Below are 20,527 nucleotides of genomic sequence, written 5' to 3' on the forward strand. Positions count from 1 at the left end.
CTAGCCCATTTTATAGATAAGTATTGTTAACGCGCGGGTGGCGCTGTGGGTAAAAGCCTCAGTGCCTAGGGCTTGCCGATCGAAAGGTCGGCGGTTCGAATCCCCGCGGCGGGGTGCGCTCCCGCTGCTCGGTCCCAGCGCCTGCCAACCTAGCAGTTCGAAAGCACCCCAGGGTGCAAGTAGATAAATAGGTACCGCTTACCAGCGGGAAGGTAAACGGCGTTCCGTGCTGCGCTGGCTCGCCAGATGCAGCTTTGTCACGCTGGCCACGTGACCCGGAAGTGTCTCCGGACAGCGCTGGCCCCCGGCCTATAGATGTGAGATGGGCGCACAAACCCCAGAGTCTGTCAAGACTGGCCCGTTCGGGCAGGGGTACCTTTACCTTTACCTTTATTGTTAAGAAACCAGGTGGTGTGCTACACACAGCTTTCATTGATCTGAAAGCTGCATGCGATTCAATCTCTTGAGTAAGACCATGGGATAAGTTGAACTCTTCAAGTATAGATAACATATTGTTGTTCTTGATTAAATGTCTATATAAAAGCACTGCTGAAATGCATTCCTCTACAAATGGGCAGCTCACAGGATCTGTACCAGCTACAAAGGGAGTTAAGCAAGGTTGTATCCTGGCTCCAGCACTGTTTAATTTATATATAAATGATATTGTCCAGAGTTTAACATCCCCAGAGTATCATGCCCCTAAATTGGGCACAAAAGCCATCTCTATATTACAAAAGTGGGTTTAAAAACATTGCTGAGGGCATTCTCAGGATACCACCAAAGAGAACAGCTGGCTCTGAATTACAAGAAAACTAAAGTCATGGTGTTTTCAATAAACCATAGGGCCCATAGATGGCATAGGAACCATCAGTTGATCAAACAAGTTAAAGTTTTTAAATACCTCAACCTTATTTTTCAGTCAACAGTGTTATGAGGAACACATCAGAAATATGCAAAGGAAAAAGCATTTAGTACTGTAAGATTGTCATGAGAGCACTTGGACTAAAACTGTCAACCAAAAGCTTTACAGTGGTACCTCGGGTTACATATACTTCAGGTTACATACGCTTCAGGTTACAGACTCTGCTAACCCAGAAATATTACCTCGGGTTAATAACTTTGCTTCAGGATGAGAACAGAAATTGTGCTCCAGCGGCACGGCAGCAGGAGGAGGCCCCATTAGCTAAAGTGGTGCTTCAGGTTAAGAACAGTTTCAGGTTAAGAACGGACCTCCAGAACAAATTAAGTTCTTAACCCGAGGTACCACTGTACTTTTCTGGTTTATCACCACAACAGTTATTAACACTGGGTTTCATTAAAGCAAATAATTTAATTAGACAGTGCCTATATATCAAGCAACAGAATAATTTGGCCACGATAAGGAAATTTTATCCATGGTGTGATTATTTTCCACTTAGTCGTTTTGATACGTTGGCACCCTATTTGCTAAATTTATCAATTCCAAAATACAGACATGCTTTCACTTATGAAGATTAAATACCCTGCCTTCAGCTGTACTTGAGGGTCAATTTTAAAAACCCCGCTGGAAAAACGGTTATGTCCATGTAGAATGGCAGTACTGTATTGAATCAGTAGCCCACGTGCTTCGAGCTTGCACTCTTTATAAAGCTTTGAGGAGTGAGGTTATTCCCCCTCTACTACTATCCATACCAGGTCGCTCAACCATTGCTAAGAAGAAGAAGAAGAAGAGTTTGGATTTGATATCCCGCCTTTCACTCCCTTTAAGGAGTCTCAAAGCGGCTAACATTCTCCTTTCCCTTCCTCCCCCACAACAAACACTCTGTGAGGTGAGTGGGGCTGAGAGACTTCAGAGAAGTGTGACTGGCCCAAGGTCACCCAGCAGCTGCATGTGGAGGAGCGGGGAAGCGAACCCGGTTCCCCAGATTACGAGACTACCGCTCTTAACCACTACACCACACTGGCTCTCAGTACAACCAAAGTACTGTGTCCTTTATTCTAACAGATCAAGATAATCATGTGGCAGCAAAAATTGCTTAAAAAATAGGAGCAATTAGAATAAGATTATTTGAATATTGATGCCTAGAGTATGTATTTTGTATAGTTAAGTTTTTATCTCTATCTTCAGTACATTTTATTTTATTTTTGTGGCTAGTGGCTGATGCAAATATTCTTCTTCTAACCTTCTAACTTTCAAAGCCACCAGAATTGGCAGCCATTGCTACATCTTTTAGAAGCAAATTCCATAGCCTGAACCTTCACTGTGTGAATTAGTATGTGCCTCAGTCTGCCCTAAATCTCCTGCCATATGGCTTCATTTGTAGAGAAAAGGAGAAAAACATTCCCTACTTACTCTCTTTACTCCATGCTTATCAGGTACAGGCATCCCTACGCATGTTCTTTTACATGGGTCACCACAAAATAAATTTAAAAAATTGATTGAAACAGCACTCCTTCCCTCCTTCAGTGCTGCTCTTGGTTGCTCGCTGCAAATTAATTCTCCTTCAATTAACATCTCCCAAAAAATCACTTTCCCCTTCCAGGTAACCCCATTTCCCTCCTCCATATTTTCTCCTCTTTCTTGACAGATGGACTGATGGCCTGAATCAGTAGAAGGCAGCTTCTCCTGTGTAATTGTCAAGTTCTGATAGAGAAGAGATCAGCCTGGCTCCAGCTATTTACAGTCACTTGTCAAAAAAGCTCTCACCCTTCTAACCATCAAGTAGAGCTGCATCTTAACTGACACATGCCCTGAGGACAGATGCTTCTAGCTAGTGCCAAAGGGTGTGGAGTGCTTGGGGATCATTAGGAGAGCATTTGGGGGAAAGATGTAATTCATCTGCAGTTGTATTCGAGCATTAAAAAGCAATGAAGTTTCCTTCAGCATTTATGAGTTCTGATAAACCAAATCCGGATGAAAACTGCCAAGTCTGGCATTTGAATGGGTAGACGCATTGAAAGAGCAGGAAAGTAAGTTGTTCGATTATGCAGGGTGGGGCTTACCTGGCCCCCAGATTCAAGTTGGCATCCCTGTCCTAGTCCAACAATTAGACCATGAGACTTATTTGGATTATGCCAAATTTGGACCGATGAACTATAAATGTATTTCACTCACAAATTATTTTTCACTTGTGAACCCCTCTACTGATTATTGGAATTGAAACTGAGAAAGCAACTTTTAAAAAGCTCTGCTTGACTGCAAATTTTGTGACTTTTGAACAAAATAAATATTTACTTTAAAATCAAGTTATGATTGCCATGTGCTTGTGTGCCGGCCTCTTCTTATTCTCCTCCAGAAATATATATTCACACAAATTCTTTAGTTCTATTTCCTGCAAAATAATCTACATTTCTCCAAATGCAAAATTGTTTATACCTGTTTCTGATCTCTCTCTCATGCTTATTCTCCCAAACAGCCTATGAAGAAGTAAATCAATTCCCATGAAACTGCATGAGAACTCATGGCTGAATTTTGGTCAGGGAGATAGCTAGGCTAAAACCTTTCCCCCTAGACATTTAGTTTTCCATGTACAGATTTGTACATCGAAAAGATTTGCAGGAGTGCTCAGGGAACTCCTTTATTAGTGGGAAATATCAGGTTTGCTCTCACCCGTCTAAAGTACAGTCCAGAGACAGATTTATCACCTCAAATGCTTCTTGTGAGAAGTGCCTCAATGATCGTAGAGAACAGCTGCTCTTATTCTTTAAAAAAGGAAGCTTATTCTATCATCAGCACATAACAAGTGTAGCTTAAGAGAAAGTGAGGTGATAATTTCATATCATCCAATCATGCCTGTGCAAACAAAACATTTGTGCTTTATATATTAAACACACACAAACACAAGAATCCAAATAATTTTTTATTTCCCTTCCCAGAGACAAAACACAACATTTAAAACAATATTACAAAAGGACAAATATAAGCCTATAATAAATATTTTATTAAAATGACAAAAGCCACTATGGAGATGAAGACAATAAATGCAGTTTTCGGAAATGCAATTGATGACATTAAGGCTACATGGTTAAGCGGAAGATTAATACACAGGAGCTTAAAGTTTAAATGTATTTGCTGACATTTTTGGCTAACTATCACTGTACATTAGTACAAATGGAGGCATTAGTACAAATGGAGTGGCATTAGTACAAATGGAGTTTGAGAATTTAAATGTCTCCGAATATCATTGGTTCTTTTAATAAAATACATAAGGGACATAGAATGTAGTATATTTTAGCAAAATACATGCCTGTGCCTTCACATACTAAGTTAAATATAAAATGTATACTGTATTCCCATTAAAGTTAATTACTTTTAAAATACTCAGGCAGTGCTTGAAAATGTAAACTCTTTTTCTAAATGTAGCAAAATATGGCTATATTTAAAAATATTCAGGCAGTGCTTGAAAATATATAAGCTCTTTTTCTAAATGTAGCAAAATATAGCTATATAAATATTCCGAAGTGTAGAGAGGAATTATATGAAGAAAAATTAACAGCAACCAAGCGTGATCTCTAGATAAAAATGACAAATATTTTCAGAAATCTAAACTGAAAGTGAGTGGAACTAACATTTAACACTGGAAAATAAAACAAAGCTTAATATATATACTCACATATTCACTAATTCCTAGAAACTATAAATTAATAGTACAGAATTTTGGAGCCACATGCTAACAGGGCTAAGACATTTCTGTTTTCACAATTCATTTAATACATTGTAGTAATTTAAAATCTATGCATTACTTTAAACACCTAAATCATAGTATACTTTCAAGGTTTTATACATTTTCCTTCTAATCTCTGGGTGTGTATGTTAGTCAATTAGGTTTTATATACACGGGTTTTAAAACAGACTAAAATTCATACTTGGAAATTTGCCTAAAAGTGCAACATCACCTACCCTAACCCAACTCTTATTATCAGTGACAGTATGTGTATCAAAATTATCTCAAATAATTTATTTCAAAATCAGGCCCCCCACAGCAGCTGATTGCTATGCGGACATTAGTGTCAACATGAGCAGAAGTTAGCTTGCATCCAGTAAAAAGTTTTTTTATTTTTTTCTATATGTAACAATACTTGAGGCTTGCATTAAGTTTTGGTTGGCCTGTGAAACGCAGCACCAGATAACCAAATTCTATAAACTGAGATTCACAGCTTCTGCATTTAGTTTGCCACCACTTAAGCTATGTATCATTGCTATCATATGAGAATGTTTGTTTAGCTCTTCCTGCTGGACTTTGACCAAAGCTTCCTTTTCTTCCAGTCGTCCTTCCAGTTGTGACTTCTGAACTTCCAAGGAAGATGCCTAAAGTCATATATTAAGATACTATTCAATCATATTTCTCCAAAATACATATTTGCCATCTAGTAAATTGGGTGAATCACAAGAAAGAACAGTTAAGGAAACTTTATTGGTTTGGTATCTAAATGGACAATCCATGGGTTTCTGACTGGCCAGAAAACTGGAATCAAACCAAGCTTTGAGATCAGGTTTTGGAAACCATAGTTCATGCTAATTATATTTTGGGGTAACAACTGCCCTAGAGACTGTTGCATGATGGAAGTAGGAAATAATTTATGAATCACAGTGCAGAGAGAACAGTGTGATGCTTCAGAAAGAGTCTGGTAGCACAGCTGGTGGCTGCAAGTCCAGGGCTAACAATAAATTGCTGGTCAGAAAAATCACCATACTCAGCTGATTCCACACATGAGATGAGGGAAAAGCTGGAGGACACGAGACGTGCCTCATGTGACCAGAACTAGTGACAAAACTGACTGTCAGAAGATGCTGACAAGGTGTGCCTATCTATCTGTCAGTGGATCACAAAGAGAGACCATAAAAAGGGGATACACAAGGGTGTACAATGCCATGAACAGGAAAGGGAGAGTTCAGAAAGCAGAGGATGCAGTGGACTTGGTAGTAGAGAGACAGAATGTACATAGCAGGGAACACAATCTGCGACAGAAGGTTTTGGCGATTCATTGGCCAGCAAGTTGAGGAAGATTTACTAGAATATGTTAAACTACAGGCTGTATTACTGTCCCTCCCCACTATGAGCATAGTAAGGCCTTATTATCTTTACATTATGGGTTCAGAATTGGAAACACCATTGCTCTGCACAGAAGGGTCAGTGATAAAATGACCCATCAGCCTCAACCAGCATAGCTAATGGTCAGAGATGATGGGAATGGTAATCCACAACTTCTGCCCCACCAGTTTCCCAATACCTCAATCCTTCCCATCCTACATATGACTATGCAGAAGCTTGTCTTATTGAGTTCAATGAGGTTTACTCCCAGGTAAGCAAAAACAGCATTGCAGCCACCACCTACTCCACTTAGACAGAAATATTTCTTTGCAACTTTAGTAACTAATTCCTTGGTACCATTAGAATTTTTCTAAAATGACAACTCCAGCAGAAAGCTTACCTTAATGCTCAATTCTTTTCTTGCTTGTTCCGTTTTACTCAATTCCTTTCTAAGGATGTCTACAGTCTCCTCCATATCTGATTTTTCCTTCTGCCTGGCTTTAAGTTTTTCTTCCTGAATCTTTACCTTCTGTTGCAAATCTTTTGAAGAATTTGTGAAAGAAAGAAGTTTGGGTTTTTCTTTTTGCCAATTTAAAAAACTTCTCTAAAGCGACCACTGAAAGAGTTACACCACAGTGCCATCTACTGAGCAAATGCTAATATTTTGTGCTCCAGAGTTAAGTGATTGCCTGCCTAAGCAGATATACATCTTTCAGTTGAGACAATTGAGTTCAAAGGGGTAACACAGAGCTTTCCCCCATTAAAGTATATTTAGCTTTCTTTAAAAAAAATAATGTGTCACCTGTGCTTTTTTAAACAAACATAATTTACTCTGAACACACAATGGAAGCTGCTTGCATCTAACAGGTTACTGTAGCTACAACATGACCACCTTATGACCAGTAAACAACCACCACAATGGTTACTGCTGTTTCGTAGACTGCGAGCAGGGACATACTGTTCTCAGGCCAAATGAAGAAAGTAGTTGTGACATCTGTACAAACCTGTGCTTGTGACTGTGCACCAATAAGGTGAATGTGATGATTAATGGGAGTTTCCCAAAGTAGCAGCAGAAAATACCCATGAGCCATTAGAGGCATGCTACACTTGCATATTTGGTGGTTTATTTTGAGAGTTTGAATCTGGGTCTAAATGAGAGAACATGCTGTTCTTCAAACATCAGCAAATCCCAAAGCGAGCAAAGGAAATTGGGTAAAGTAATAATATCATAGTGCTACGGAGCTGTAATTGCAAACTCCAAAGCAAAAATGATAGGATCACCCAATCTATTGAAATAAGAGGTAGGTCTGTGTATTTAAAGATGGTTCAAATGTAGCATAGCTGGAGAAAAACATGTTTCAGGTTTTCTCTATAAAGCCAGACTCCTGATGAAGCTAATATAGAAGTCAGAACTAACTTACTTGATATTTTCCCATCTTTCTCTTGCAAATGTTTGTGCAATTCTTTTCTATGCTCTTCTGTTTCTAGCAACTGACTGACAGTTCTGAAAAATTGAAGGATACAAACATTAAAGATCTTCCAATGGAAGAAACATGAGAAAATCACTCCCCTTATCATTAGTGTCATATTACAGCAACATTTGCCTATCATTCAGTATGATTAGCTAAGAAAGTCAAATGAATTTTTCAACTTTATTTCTTCCTGCATTTCATTATTTCCGTATCTATTGTAAGCCAAATAGTATTCCTCCATATTGTCAATTGCAGAAAAGGGACATAAATAAAGTACAAACAAAACAAAACACCCACCACAGACATTTGCAAACAACATACCGAGCATTAGAACTTCCTATGTGAAAACAGGGGAGATACTATTTTTAATTTAATTGTACTTACAACATCCCTGTAGATTGATTTTTTAATATATAGGTTACTTAACATTCAAACGCTATGTATTTGAAACTCACACAAGATAACCACAGATCTTATCTCTCTATTTAACTGAAAACAAGAACAAGGCATTCTCCTACCCATCACCACCATGAACGTCAACTGGCATTTCCCACCCAATAATCATTTAAGAAAATGTTAAATGAGTCTAATTCTGAGATACCTATGTGAACACATGGTTTCAATTCTCATTTGTTTGGACAGGAGCCAGGAAATATATATAATTTATCAGATAGAGATGAAACAATGTGAATTTGCTGCCTTAGAATGGAGAGGTGAAGATATACCTGATTTTCACCCTGCATCCTCTTTACGAAACTCTTACACATAATTCCCAAAGTGGGTTACGTTCCGGGGTTTACGTTCGAGTGACCCATGTGCATAAGTGAAAATAACATAAGTAAGGAAGTACCCTCTAAATGCCCTCTCAGCCGCTTTCTCTCCAAAATACTACTCTCCCAAAATAAAAAATACAGTGGTACCTCGGGTTACAGACGCTTCAGGTTACAGACTTCGCTAACCCAGAAATAGTACTGCGGGTTAAGAACTTTGCTTCAGGATGAGAACAGAAATTGTGCAGCGGCAGCAGGAGGCCCCATTAGCTAAAGTGGTCTTCAGGTTAAGAACAGTTTCAGATTAAGAACGGACCTCCAGAACGAATTAAGTTCTTAACCCAAGGTACCACTGTACTGTACCAAAAATATCCACAACTGGAATCGAAGCTCTGGGACTGGCTGGAAGACATGTGAGAAAGCTGCTGCTGCATGCAACAGCTATGCTTCCAGTCTCTTCTTGACGCTCACAGAAGGGTCTCCTTGAAAGCCACAAGAACTTTCCAACTGTCTCCAGCCATTTCTGGGCTTGAATTTAATTCTTTTAACTTTTTCCCAGTGCCACACGTATACATAGTAGCAAACAAGTGGGGGGATGCCTGCAATGTATTATTCTGATTTCCAACATAACTGTATCTTTAATGCTGAAGTAGACCCAAACCATCATCAACAGTTTTGTTTGTATGCTAGCTTTCCATGATGAACCACGCTCAACCATCTCCCTTCCCCCCCCCACCCCCCATACTCCATTCCACGCTGTTCAGGAGGGGCCCCCAGAAAGACTTCAGTGGGTGGTGACAAGGAGCGGACAGGAATGTCCCAGTTTGCATGTCCTTCAGTTCGCAGTACTCAGGAGCCAAATCATTTTATTTTATGTAGTTCTAAAGGCAATTAACTGGACGATCTTGCATTGTTGAGTTTGTTGGAAGAGCTGTATTAATTTTTACTATTCATATATAAATATAGTCAGAAGGAAAATGAAACATTCTTGCCCTTCCACAGTTTTGAACGCTTTTGTGAATGTGGGAAATGGGTGAAGTGAGAAGTTGAAAGTCTTGGTCAGAAGTGTCAAACAACTTCAAGTTGTGCAGTTGACACAGATTCAAAATGATCTGCAACGAATTACACCAGAGATTAAGCTTAATTAAATTTAAAAAACCCCAAACCCACAAAAGCCATAAACAATAGTTTCACTTTTACTACACAACTATATGAACCTGCTTGATTATCATCTTCATGATTGTTCTGTGCATGGAAAGGCAGCATACAAACCCTTTGAAAAACTGCAAACAAATCATAATACACTTCAGAATATTTCCAAGTATGTTTTAAAAAAAAACCCTACTTAAAGCAGTTTTGATTAAAAATGAAGGTTTTCATTGAAACATAGCATCCTTTTAACTTAAGGTAAGAACTGAACTTACTTGTCGTTCTGTTGCTTGAGAGATTCGTTCTGCCTTTTAATGGTCTCAAGTTGTTTGTTCAGAGAATTACACATTAGCTGCAGGTCGTTATATTGTTTTTCAATGGTTTCATGCCTAAAAAGAGAAAAATATTATTATTAAACATAATTAATTTGAAGCGCTTTTCCTAAATGTGTTCTAGTAACGTGTCAAAGTTCCTACTTTCAAAATTACTGGACTTGCTCACAGGTGTGTTGACAGGTGTGATGTGCAACTTTCAGTACAAGCCTTAAAAGAGGGCTTATACTGAATCATGATCACAGAGTTCAAACATTTGAAATCTGTGATCAGGACTTCTTTTTGCGGTTATACTAAAATGCAGTTCATGGCCTAGGGAACTACTGCTAATTTTCCATGCAGATATAGCAATAAGAAACCTTGCACAGTAGGAAAAAGTCATAGAATTGTAGAATTGGAAGGGTCATCTAGTTCAACCCTCTGCAATGCAAGAATAATTTTTTATTTATAACTTGCCCTTCCCGGTTCAGAAAACTAGGCTCAGGGAGGCTAACAACAAATTTAAAACACTTAATTGTAACACACAGCTAAAGAACCCCTAACAGATGGCCATCCAACCAACCTCTGATTAAAAGCCTCCAGTGAAGGAAAGTTCTTATTAATGTTCAGTCAGAATCTCATTTCTGGCAATTTGAAAGCACTGGTTCAGATCCCGCCCTCTGGAGCAGCAGAAAGCAAACTTGCTCTATCTTCCATGTGACAGCCCTTCAGATATTTGAAGATGGCTATCATATCACCTCTCAGTTTCTCTTCTCCAGGCTAAACATGCCCAACTCCCTTAACTGTCCCTCTTAAGGCCTGGTTTCCAGACTCTTGATCATTGTGGGCACCCTCTTTTGCACAGGTTTCAGCTTGCCAATGTCCCTTTTAAAGTATGGTGCCCAGAAGTGGACACAGTACTCCAGATAGGGTCTGACCAAAGCAGAATAGAGTAGTACTATTATTCCTTTGATCTGGACACTCTCCTTCTGTTGATGCAGTCTAGAATTGTCATAGGCTTTTTGCTGCTGTATCACACTGTTGACATGTGTTAAGCCTGTGGTCTGCTAATCCCTAGATCCTTTATGTGCTGCTGTCAAGCCAGGTGTTCCCCCCTCCCCCATCCTTTACTTGTGCATCTGATTCTCATTGCTTACATATTCCTGCCTAACCTTACATTTGTCCCCAGTGAAATTAATTTCAAATTCATCACCAAGGACTAGCTTATTTTCTGCCCAAGTGTCCACACACAAACCTGCTTCCGACAAGTCCTGTTCAGGTGTTCAGCCTGACCAGCGAAGGACAAAAAATGTGTAGGAGTCAGATATATATATGTATGCCAGCCCCACCTTCAACATCTCCATGTGCACCTCATTTCACCCTCCACTCCAACCTTTGTGTGAAGGTCAGCAGTGGAGAAGCAGAGCTGGAATCCATGTCCCTGGCCCTCTACATATCTGAAGAGGGCTAAAGACTGCAGAACCTAATTTGAGATGCCAGTTCTATAGAGGTGGAAGCTGCAACAAGATGTTGCAACATAGTCTCACCTCCTATTAGAAGCGCTCTTTTTCCTGTGCTCTGGGCAGCCTGGATATTTCATCCCACACCTTAAATTTTCCATTTCCATTTTCAAACTGACACTTTGCATTCAGACACTGCTGGGAAAACTTAGCCTTCCTGGGCTGTTTGGTGTGGAGAAGAATTTGCACCTTTCTAGTATTTCCCCCCAGATACTTCTATGCTGATACCTCTCTCTTGTTTCTCGGTGGCTCCATTTCATCATAGTTCCCTATGAGACAGTTGCAAGCAAGCAAGGACAGGAATTACCAAAATAAGTCCTAGCCAAGATCAACTGTTGCCATCTAATTCTGCAAGCTGCCCTGAATATATAGATCAATCTGAATAATCTAATCTTATGAGATAAACTTCTATCCATACATGTGAAGTCTTACATCAAAAATCACATTCACGTCTTACAACTAAGGCCTAAATTCTCAAAACCACAGGTCATGGCTCATAGGAATTACCTGCAGTTTCTAGAATAAGAAGTGGTTATAAACACCAAGCTCCTAACCTAAAGGGAAAGTGTTTCCCCCTGCCAAGACTGACTGTGCACCAGACTTGATCCCATGTTGTGCGATCTGAAACCCATGCCCTGAATTCCTACTGTTGGGATACTGTGGCTTTGGTTTGGCATCTACCAGATGCCCACCTCCATCCCTGCAACAACCACTACAACTTTTGCAAGCCTCACACATATCAATTTTGGAAATTGTGCATATTTGTACAATGATCAAGTGCATAAGGTTGTGGGGTTGTTGTTGTTTTGCTTCAAAGACTCATTTCTTCACACATTTTTCATGGTAGCTTAACATCTTACTTTTGAAGAAGGTCAATGGAAGATCTTTTCAGTATCTCATGTTCCTCTGCTATTGTCTGTAGCTTCCTATTGTGTTCAAAGAGTTGTTCAATATCACTCTGTGCCCGTTCAGATTCTACTTGCTGTGCTTTCAACAAGGACTCAAGTTCTTCATTTTTTCGTTCAGTTTCCTTCAACATCGAAGCAAGTGTTCTAGCCTTTTGGAAAGACAAGGAGAATGTATTTCACTAGTGGCTTATGTTTGCTGCTCCATTCCATAGCTCACTTAAGGAACACTATCTGGTCAATGAGAAGTCTACATTCCATCAATAACTTCCGAAGGGAACCAATCTATTCTTAAACTGGATAAATGTTAAAATTTTAAGGCTTTAGAAACATCAAGTATTGTGGACTGCAAAAGGATTGCAGTTATGCAAAAATTTAATATCAGTATTGATTCCACCCCCACCCCCCAAGTAAGTATAACCTAGTTTTCAAAAACAAGGCATCCTGATGTACAACAAGCTTGCAGTGGTAGCTATGAGCAGACAGCAAATTAATTCTTGTGCAAATGTTTGTTTTACATACCTCTGACTCAGCTTGAGCTCTCTGGCAACGGTACTGGGCAATAAGTCTATCAGCTTGAGCAAGTGCTAAAGCCTTTGCTTCCAAAAGGTCTTGCAATCTAGTTTCTTTGGACTAAAAGAAAAACCAGAAGCAAAAGTAAATTGAAATACAGGTATGGACAAAGCAATCAGATGAAAAATTGTGCATATTAAACATATACTCACTGCTAATGCAGACAGTTTCTGCTCATACACATCCATTATGTCAGACACCCTTACATCAGTGGCTGATTCTTTCACCTGTGGAAAATGTTAATAGCATAAGCTATGGCAGAATCCTTCCTACTTGGACAAATGAAAAGCTTAACAAAAGCAACACAAAATGACTACTATATTGGCAGATAACATTGGTTATCATTCCTGTATTAACAAAACAGTAATATAAATTGTTAAAGGATTTATATAGAATCCATATAAATATATTTGTGCTTTATGCTCTGGCCGCAAGAGAGAGGGCTAGACAGTATTGCAATAAGTCGTGCAGGAGATTCAGAGGTCTAACAGAAGTTAAGCTAGGTATAAGCTAACAGACTTTTTTTATAAATTCTGACTGCCTTTCTTCAAATCATTGATCACTTATTTTATGTAATTATTGTATACCGTATGCTATAATTTTCAGTGTGGCAAATTGTGGTGGTTGGGACTGTTATGGTCTTTAGTTACTACAATAAACTTTTGATTGAACAGAATATAAATATACTGACATTTCATTCAACTAATTCTCCATGATCTTAAGCAATTTACACTTCAAACAAAATTATGGTAGAATTCAGAGTCACACTATGATGAACATTTGCTTTGTGCAAGCAATTCAGCTTGCCTAATGGGAAAAAATTCCCTCTCCTCCCTCTCTGCATTGTTCCAGGTGTTCTCCTAATGCCCCACCACCAAGGGCAATTTGGGGGAGGGGGGAAGCCTTGTTGCAAAAGTCAAAGTCTTTGTGCAGGGCTTCTGCTGCTGGGACTCATTAGGTGAATACCGACCACAGAATTTAATTTTTAGTTTGTGACATACTGATGGCTGCTACAGAAAGCACATTCTTTTCAAGTTACTCTATCTAGAACGCTTCTGTTCAGAAGTGTCCTGTTACATGTTATGTACTTAATCTACTTGCCAATAGGCTTTCTTGAGTTCAGTGGAGCTTGGCCTAATCCCTGATCATTGTGGGTTCGGATCCCATATGGAACCTAATGCTTTGTAACAGTTTGGGCTTGTACTGTCTCTATCATGCCTTTGTGCAAAGCTTTCTATAGAAACTAGTCAGACTTCAGAAGCCTGAAAAATCCGATTGGAGCAGACTGCTTTGCATTTTGCATATGCCAGGACAAAGCTGCTTCTATTCAAAAGCTGTATCTTAAAGCCATTAACCTCCAGGCTAGACTGGAGTTTCTGTATCAGGTCCTGAATGTTGAAAGTTGCAACATCGTCATTTGGAGCACAAGCAGCAGAACATTTCATTGGGTTAACACAGGTAATGGATGCTTGCATGTGGTTCCTTTTAGATGCATGCTCTGCTTCCTGTTGTCTGTAAGAGTTATTGGCCGCAATACTTTCACCAAGCCTATATGAAAAACACATACAAGATTAAATCAGCAGGAAGGAATTGCAAATAAAATATAAACAGCTTTTTTAATGAAGCAGGATCAAGAACCCACAACAAAAGCCCAGAGTAAACTTTTAACACAAGACAATTTTTAAAAATATGAAGAATAAGAAACTCACTCTATGGCAGGAAAATCTGGCAATGGTGCTGCTTCAAACAGAATTCTAAGTCCTGCCTGCACTTGCTCTCTGTGGTCTGATGTTAAAGCAAAAGCCAAAGGTGTAACCAAACGTTGGTCCTAGACACAAACCACTTGTGAGTGCAGATAAGTAATTATTTTAAGCAGCTAGACAAATATATTACACAAGAAGGAAAAACAAGTGATAAACACGTTCACTTTATCTGTTGCATTCTTAATGAAGCATTCTTTCTTTCAACCTTTAATGCCTCCTCTGGGATATTTTGAGTTGAAACAGAAGATGTGGAAAGTAATCAGATCTGCTGAATTCTATTGGAAGATCTCAAATGCTGCCACTGTACAACTACACTCTGCAACTAGGCCTTTGGATGATAAACACCCTAGACCCTTTAAAATGTTTCTGTGGGAGGGGTTATTGGTTTGTGGGAATTTTTTTGCCCTTGGTTTTATTATCTATCTTGTGTTTATATCTTGTATTTTTATGTTGGAAACTGCCCTGAGATCTATGGATTGATTGATTGATTGATTGATTGATTGATTGAATGAATAAAAGCATACTCCGTGCTATAGGCAATACTCTTCTAAAAATGAAACTGCACTAAAATTAAATTGCTACAATTATGTTGAATCAAGGGAAGTGTGAGCAAAACTCCACTTATACAGTGGGGCTTTCCTGGCCCCTCCCTTCTTGCACCCACAAAAGCTCCTAAAGGTTAAGTGATCCTTTAGAACAGGACAGAAGAAAGCAGGGAATTGGGAGAATTTGGAGGTAGAGGCCATTTCTATGCATACAAGGCACCTTTGGATTCAAAACACTGCCATGCACTTCTTAAAAAGGTTGCAGCCTGGCTATGATGGAAAAGGTAAGTATTTGAAGAATGGCAGCTAGTATGTTGTCTGTGGATACTGTTAGTCACTACCACAGAATGGACATAATTATGTACAGTGTCTATCTTAACAGGCATTTAAATGATCAAATAAACCTTACCTGAAGAACTTTGTAAAAGTTGACTTCCATGTTAGAAACCAGCTGCTTAAGCTTGCTCATAAGATCCAGTGTTTTTAAGATTACATCAGCAGCAAGCTTGCTGAAAAAAGGTGATAATTAAAAGAGGTTACGGTACACCATAAATTCCAGCAACGACTAGCATGTCACATCTACACACTGCAGCCACCTACCCCAAACCTGACATCTGATATGGGGCAGATAAGGACATGTCTTCAAAGGAACAATTAGAAGCTTTAAGAGCTTCAGATTATTCATTTGCAAGTGGGGCTCATTGATCAACACTGACAGTGAGCCCCACTGTGATTGGCTACACTGCAGAGTTCTGCCCACCTGACAAACAAAAAAATTATTAGAATTATTAAAACCACCTATGAAGCAAGCCAACTTAGCCATATGGTAGAATTGATGTCATCCAGTAAAAGGATCCAATCGTTCTCTGTTATGTTGGAGAGGATGCCAAATTATAGGTACATACTAACATATGTGGTGGGAATGTTCACAAATAGAACAATTTTAGAAGTTTCAAAAGAGATATCTCAGATTACAGCTCAGACAATCCCAGTAAAGCCTTACTTAATTTATATACTTCACATCTGGACCAAGTAAGAAGCAAGGAATCAAGAACAAATTTATTAGCAGCAGCTGGAAAAGTTATAGCCAGAACTTGGGGATCCTTGCAATTAATGAATATTGATCACTGGTATAATATAGTCTGGAAAACAGCCATAATGGGCAAGCTGTTGCAAAAATTAATAGTGCCAAAAGGAGAGAAAAAAGCAAGATTATTTCCATACTCTATTGTGTGATTTTATTAAATACAGTAAGCCCGCAACTTACTCACATTTAACTCGGGCACATTCAGCTTTATGTGCTTGGCAAAAAATTAAAAGGGGGTGGGCATCCAGGAAAAAGGCTCTGGCAATCCCACCTGCCACTGAACCCAATGTGTTTTGACTATATGAGATTTTGGCTTTAGGCATGATTGCTGGAAGGTAATCCCTGCGTAAACTGTGGGTTTATTGTATACAAATGAAACAGCACACAGACAAGAAATACAACGTATTTTGCAATATGGCATAGATAAGCAGGCAGTTCTCATTAACCTATTACTCTGTGTTCTCCAAGTTTATTTCACTGGTTTACTGTTATCACCTCATTATTATGTACTGTAAAATGTTTCGTATCTCCTCCACCCCACCGTGACCCATTTTTTCTTAGTCATGTCATGCTTTATGATTTGTGTGTGTACAATTTTGTAACAATAATATATATATATTATGGAACAGAGCTGTGTTCCAGTAACAAGAAGCCGAAAGCACCAGCCTGAAGATGACGAGTGAGACCTCGTCGAAACGTCGCACAGACACCCCGACTCTTACACGGGAAGACACCCGAAGACACCAAAACCTGCATATATATATATATATATATATATATATATATATATATATATATATATATAGTTAATAAAACTACTTTTGTTTGTTTTTAAAACTGAAATGCAAAAAACAAAACAAAAGAAGTAACAGATTTTCTTTTGTGAAGAAACTTTGAACCATCTATTTATATCTTACATTGCTCTTTGCTCTGACACTGGGTCTTTCATTTACATAGCTTTTGCCCTTGGAGGTTAAATCAAACGTTGCATATGTAATAGTCAATCTGCCTTGCATACCGAGATGTCTTGGAGTTCTTTTCTTAATTGAAAGAGGCCTGCTGTGACACAGTATTACTGTGATGATGCTTACAACATTCCCCACCCCACCCTATTTGCCTGTTTAAAATTATGTATAAATGGAAAACTTGAACACCTTTATTCATTTCAAATGCATATCCATATAAATAGAAACTTCAGAATATTGTAATTAAAACGAAAGCCTTCAATTTCAAGGATATCTTGCCAACTGCTAGGGCTCAACAACAGTCAATGTTAAGCCACCGGGCATGCTCACTTCCCCTCTCATGCTGCCAGGCCTTCTGCAGTGTTTATTTTACTTTCAGTGGATCCTGGCTGGTTGTATTTTACTAAATTAGTGGTTTTTAAAAGCCAGCGACATAACCCAGGGTTTGAAACCGGTTCCTTTTGAAACTGATTACAGTTTGTTTTAAAACATGGACTGCTGATTGTAGGACATGAGCAGTCAAGATTTGCAGAAAGTGAAACTAAAAGTTGCAGAACTTGACCGCAGGAGGGGCAAAAGGGGAAGCGAAGTGCATGAACCTGAGGCTTTGCTCAAGCTTGTTGTAGCTTACATGTGGCTTGGTGCTGTAAATGAACAAAATCTATATGTTTGGGCTATTTTTCCCCTAAAGAAAGATAATGTAAGTGTATCCTTAAGAAGACTGAACCTAAAGGATTGGTCCAGGGGTTTTAAACAAAAGGTGCTTACCTCAGTTCAGAGTCCATTACCTTTGTCCCAAAGCCAAAGTCAATCCCACTGCATGTAAAGTGGTATTCAATTAAAGATGTACATTTGTTGGCTGTTAGAGCCTTAGTAACATGCATTTTTAGCGTATCATCTGCACAAAGCAGTAGGTTCTGTTAAGGATGAATCTGACTCATGAAAGATTTTTTTTTTTACAGAAGGAAATATTTAGCAGGGGAACATTTGTACTTTACTAGGAGTCTCCAAGTAGTGTTCATAAGGGCTGATGCTATTCCTTAATTACTTTTCAGCAATTTAGAGACTGGATAACTCTATGTATTTAAAAATAAATAAATAAGCCAAAGAGAAATTTGCAGCTCTAAGCTAGGTTAATCGATCTTGATTTCTGTCTAAATGCCAGAAAAACTCTGATCATATAATCATTAATTAACACATGAAATTCAGGGCACTTTTTGGTCCATACTTTTATGGATGTACACAACCCAGTGCATGAAAGGAAAATGCGTAAACACAGAGAATACATATTCAAGAAGTGCAACTGTTTGATTTCCGACCATTCCCTTCACATATTTAGACACATGACTCTTCACACTTATGTTTGTCATGACAAATGCTAGTTTTTGCAGAAAATGAACCTGTTGTGTAAACTGTAAAGCAGTCTTTAACAAACACTGTTCAAACATGTATCACCTTTCTAAAGTCCCTTTTAACCGTTACATTGTATTCCAGTTACAAAATATAATGCACAGACACCATATTTTATCCTGAACTATTTTAAGAGCAACCTTTTCTATAGTTTGCCTGTTTACCCAAAGTCTTGGGTTTAAAGTATTATTTAAATCAAATGCATTCATCTATTTTACAGACTACTGAGTATAGTTTCATGGTAAGCTCATGATAAAAAAAAAAAGAACGTGGATCAAGGATATTTCTCAAGACATCAACAGCCCCAATCATTCTTTCACACTTCTTCTTTGCCAACAGGTCTTCTAAGACATGACCCGGCAAATGAATATGGTCAAGAAGAACAGGAAGAAGAAGATCCACAAAGCGCTCAGCTGCTGCACTGCAGCCTGTATCAATAACATCCTGTAGAAGAATGACATGCTTGTTGGCACCCAGGTAACTGATAAATAATATATACTACCCCCTCCTCAAATCTGCTTTCTAAGTCCAAAGCCACTCAGTCTTCATCTCAAGGTCCATGAAACATACCATTCCCATGATTAGTTTTTTCTCTCACAGAAGATAGATTCTGAAACATATTCCAGTCCAATCTGATGAAACTTAACTACACTATTTTGTAGTGGCAAGTGCACTACTGTTGGTCTTTATACTGTAAGCTTAAGAACTTGCAAAAACTATAGGTGGCAGACATTTTATTACAAGACGCATAAGCCTTGTTAAGCAGAGGCTTAAGATCAAGGGAAAAGAAAGGTTGGAGGATCCATGTACATCTTCTCCCTCTTCCTTTAAAAACAATTCTTCCATACTGTTCCTTTCCACCCTGTGGGGAGAAACATCAGACTTCACTTGCTTATTAAGGAAGTGATCTGGGTACTGGGCTGATGCAGGAGTCCTAACCTGGCTACTCATGAAAACACCCTGAGCCAAGATGAGGCAAATATACTTACAGAACACCAGGTGTAAAGACTGCCCCCTCAAACACTAGATAGAGGTAGTTTACCCCAAATTCCCATTAAAGTTGATTTGCAAAAACATGCACATGGCTAGCAATAACCTAATGGGAGTGGCCAAAATGCAACATGTATTTTTTTTAAAAAAGTTAAATATGAACCTTTTGGCATATTGTTTATAAAATATAAGAACTATTTTTGCATTGGCTTCATTTGCTATTTTCATATACAGTTACCAGCAACAAAACTAGCTAAGGGCGTAACGATATTACCAAATGACAAGGCTAAAAGTGAAGCAAGTTGTTTCTTATTGGGATGTGTGTGGCACAGCTATGAGGCTGGAGCAAGTGCCTCCTTTTCACATTGAATGGACTGGCTCGCTGAGAAGACATTTGAAGCCAATTGTAAAAGAAGTCGGTACCTCAAATATCTCCCTGAACAGCTCCAATGCAAGAGCTGAGCAGTTTTCAGATGCTTCCAGTGGTTGGTTTGACCAATGTACTAAGAGGACAGATGGCTCTGAAGGCTTAGATCGAGTTGCAAGTCTTGTGCTCCCACAGCTTGCCTTATTTGGCTCCAATATTGCCTGACGCAAGATGTGACGGAGTTCCGTTACCGAACAGAAGGAAAGTAGCAACTCCAACACCTAAGCAGAAATGACTATCTTTCAGATTACAGTAATGGAAAGTTTCGACACACAAATAAACTGCTTGTTTTACCCATGTTACAGCTGTAAAGGACGTGCCAAAAATCTGACCTCCTATATACAAGTCTGTATTATACCGGAAACACACCACTGATGCATTCAGCCTGCAAATGCCAAATGTTTACAGTTCTCTCGCTTCTGCCCTCAGGGATACTTTAAAAGGAGATGTCAGGGCATGTAAAGTTTGTGGTTTTCCACAGACCTACGGTCAGTCAGCGACTGTATCAGGGAGATCTTATACAAAAGCATGGTGGAAATAGTGTTCACAAAATACGAAGGAACCGCACAGAGCATAAACCTCACAGCCACAGTTCAAACACACACATTTTCCTCACATGAGGATGTAAC

The 20,527-nt window shown here is 38.9% G+C and overlaps 1 protein-coding gene across 1 annotated transcript in view; it reads right to left on the reverse strand.

Annotated features, from left to right (window-relative positions):
• Nucleotides 1-3,826: 3,826 nt before the first annotated feature.
• The window catches only part of CIP2A (cellular inhibitor of PP2A), a 28,634-nt gene continuing 11,933 nt past the window's right edge, over nt 3,827-20,527 (reverse strand). Inside the window, exons 9-22 of the mRNA XM_082219811.1 lie at nt 19,895-20,119; nt 18,776-18,925; nt 17,840-17,988; nt 15,429-15,528; nt 14,421-14,539; nt 14,067-14,259; nt 12,864-12,938; nt 12,661-12,771; nt 12,094-12,290; nt 9,678-9,791; nt 7,433-7,515; nt 6,412-6,551; nt 4,107-5,287; nt 3,827-4,074 (exon numbers count right to left, since the gene is read on the reverse strand). Coding sequence (XP_082075937.1) covers nt 5,117-5,287; nt 6,412-6,551; nt 7,433-7,515; nt 9,678-9,791; nt 12,094-12,290; nt 12,661-12,771; nt 12,864-12,938; nt 14,067-14,259; nt 14,421-14,539; nt 15,429-15,528; nt 17,840-17,988; nt 18,776-18,925; nt 19,895-20,119 — 1,827 coding nt within the window. The 3' untranslated portion in view covers nt 3,827-4,074; nt 4,107-5,116. The remainder of the gene's footprint in view (nt 4,075-4,106; nt 5,288-6,411; nt 6,552-7,432; nt 7,516-9,677; nt 9,792-12,093; nt 12,291-12,660; nt 12,772-12,863; nt 12,939-14,066; nt 14,260-14,420; nt 14,540-15,428; nt 15,529-17,839; nt 17,989-18,775; nt 18,926-19,894; nt 20,120-20,527) is intronic.

This window comes from Podarcis vaucheri (genome assembly GCF_965113315.1).
Source record: "Podarcis vaucheri genome assembly, chromosome: 4".
Classification (NCBI taxonomy): domain Eukaryota; kingdom Metazoa; phylum Chordata; class Lepidosauria; order Squamata; family Lacertidae; genus Podarcis; species Podarcis vaucheri.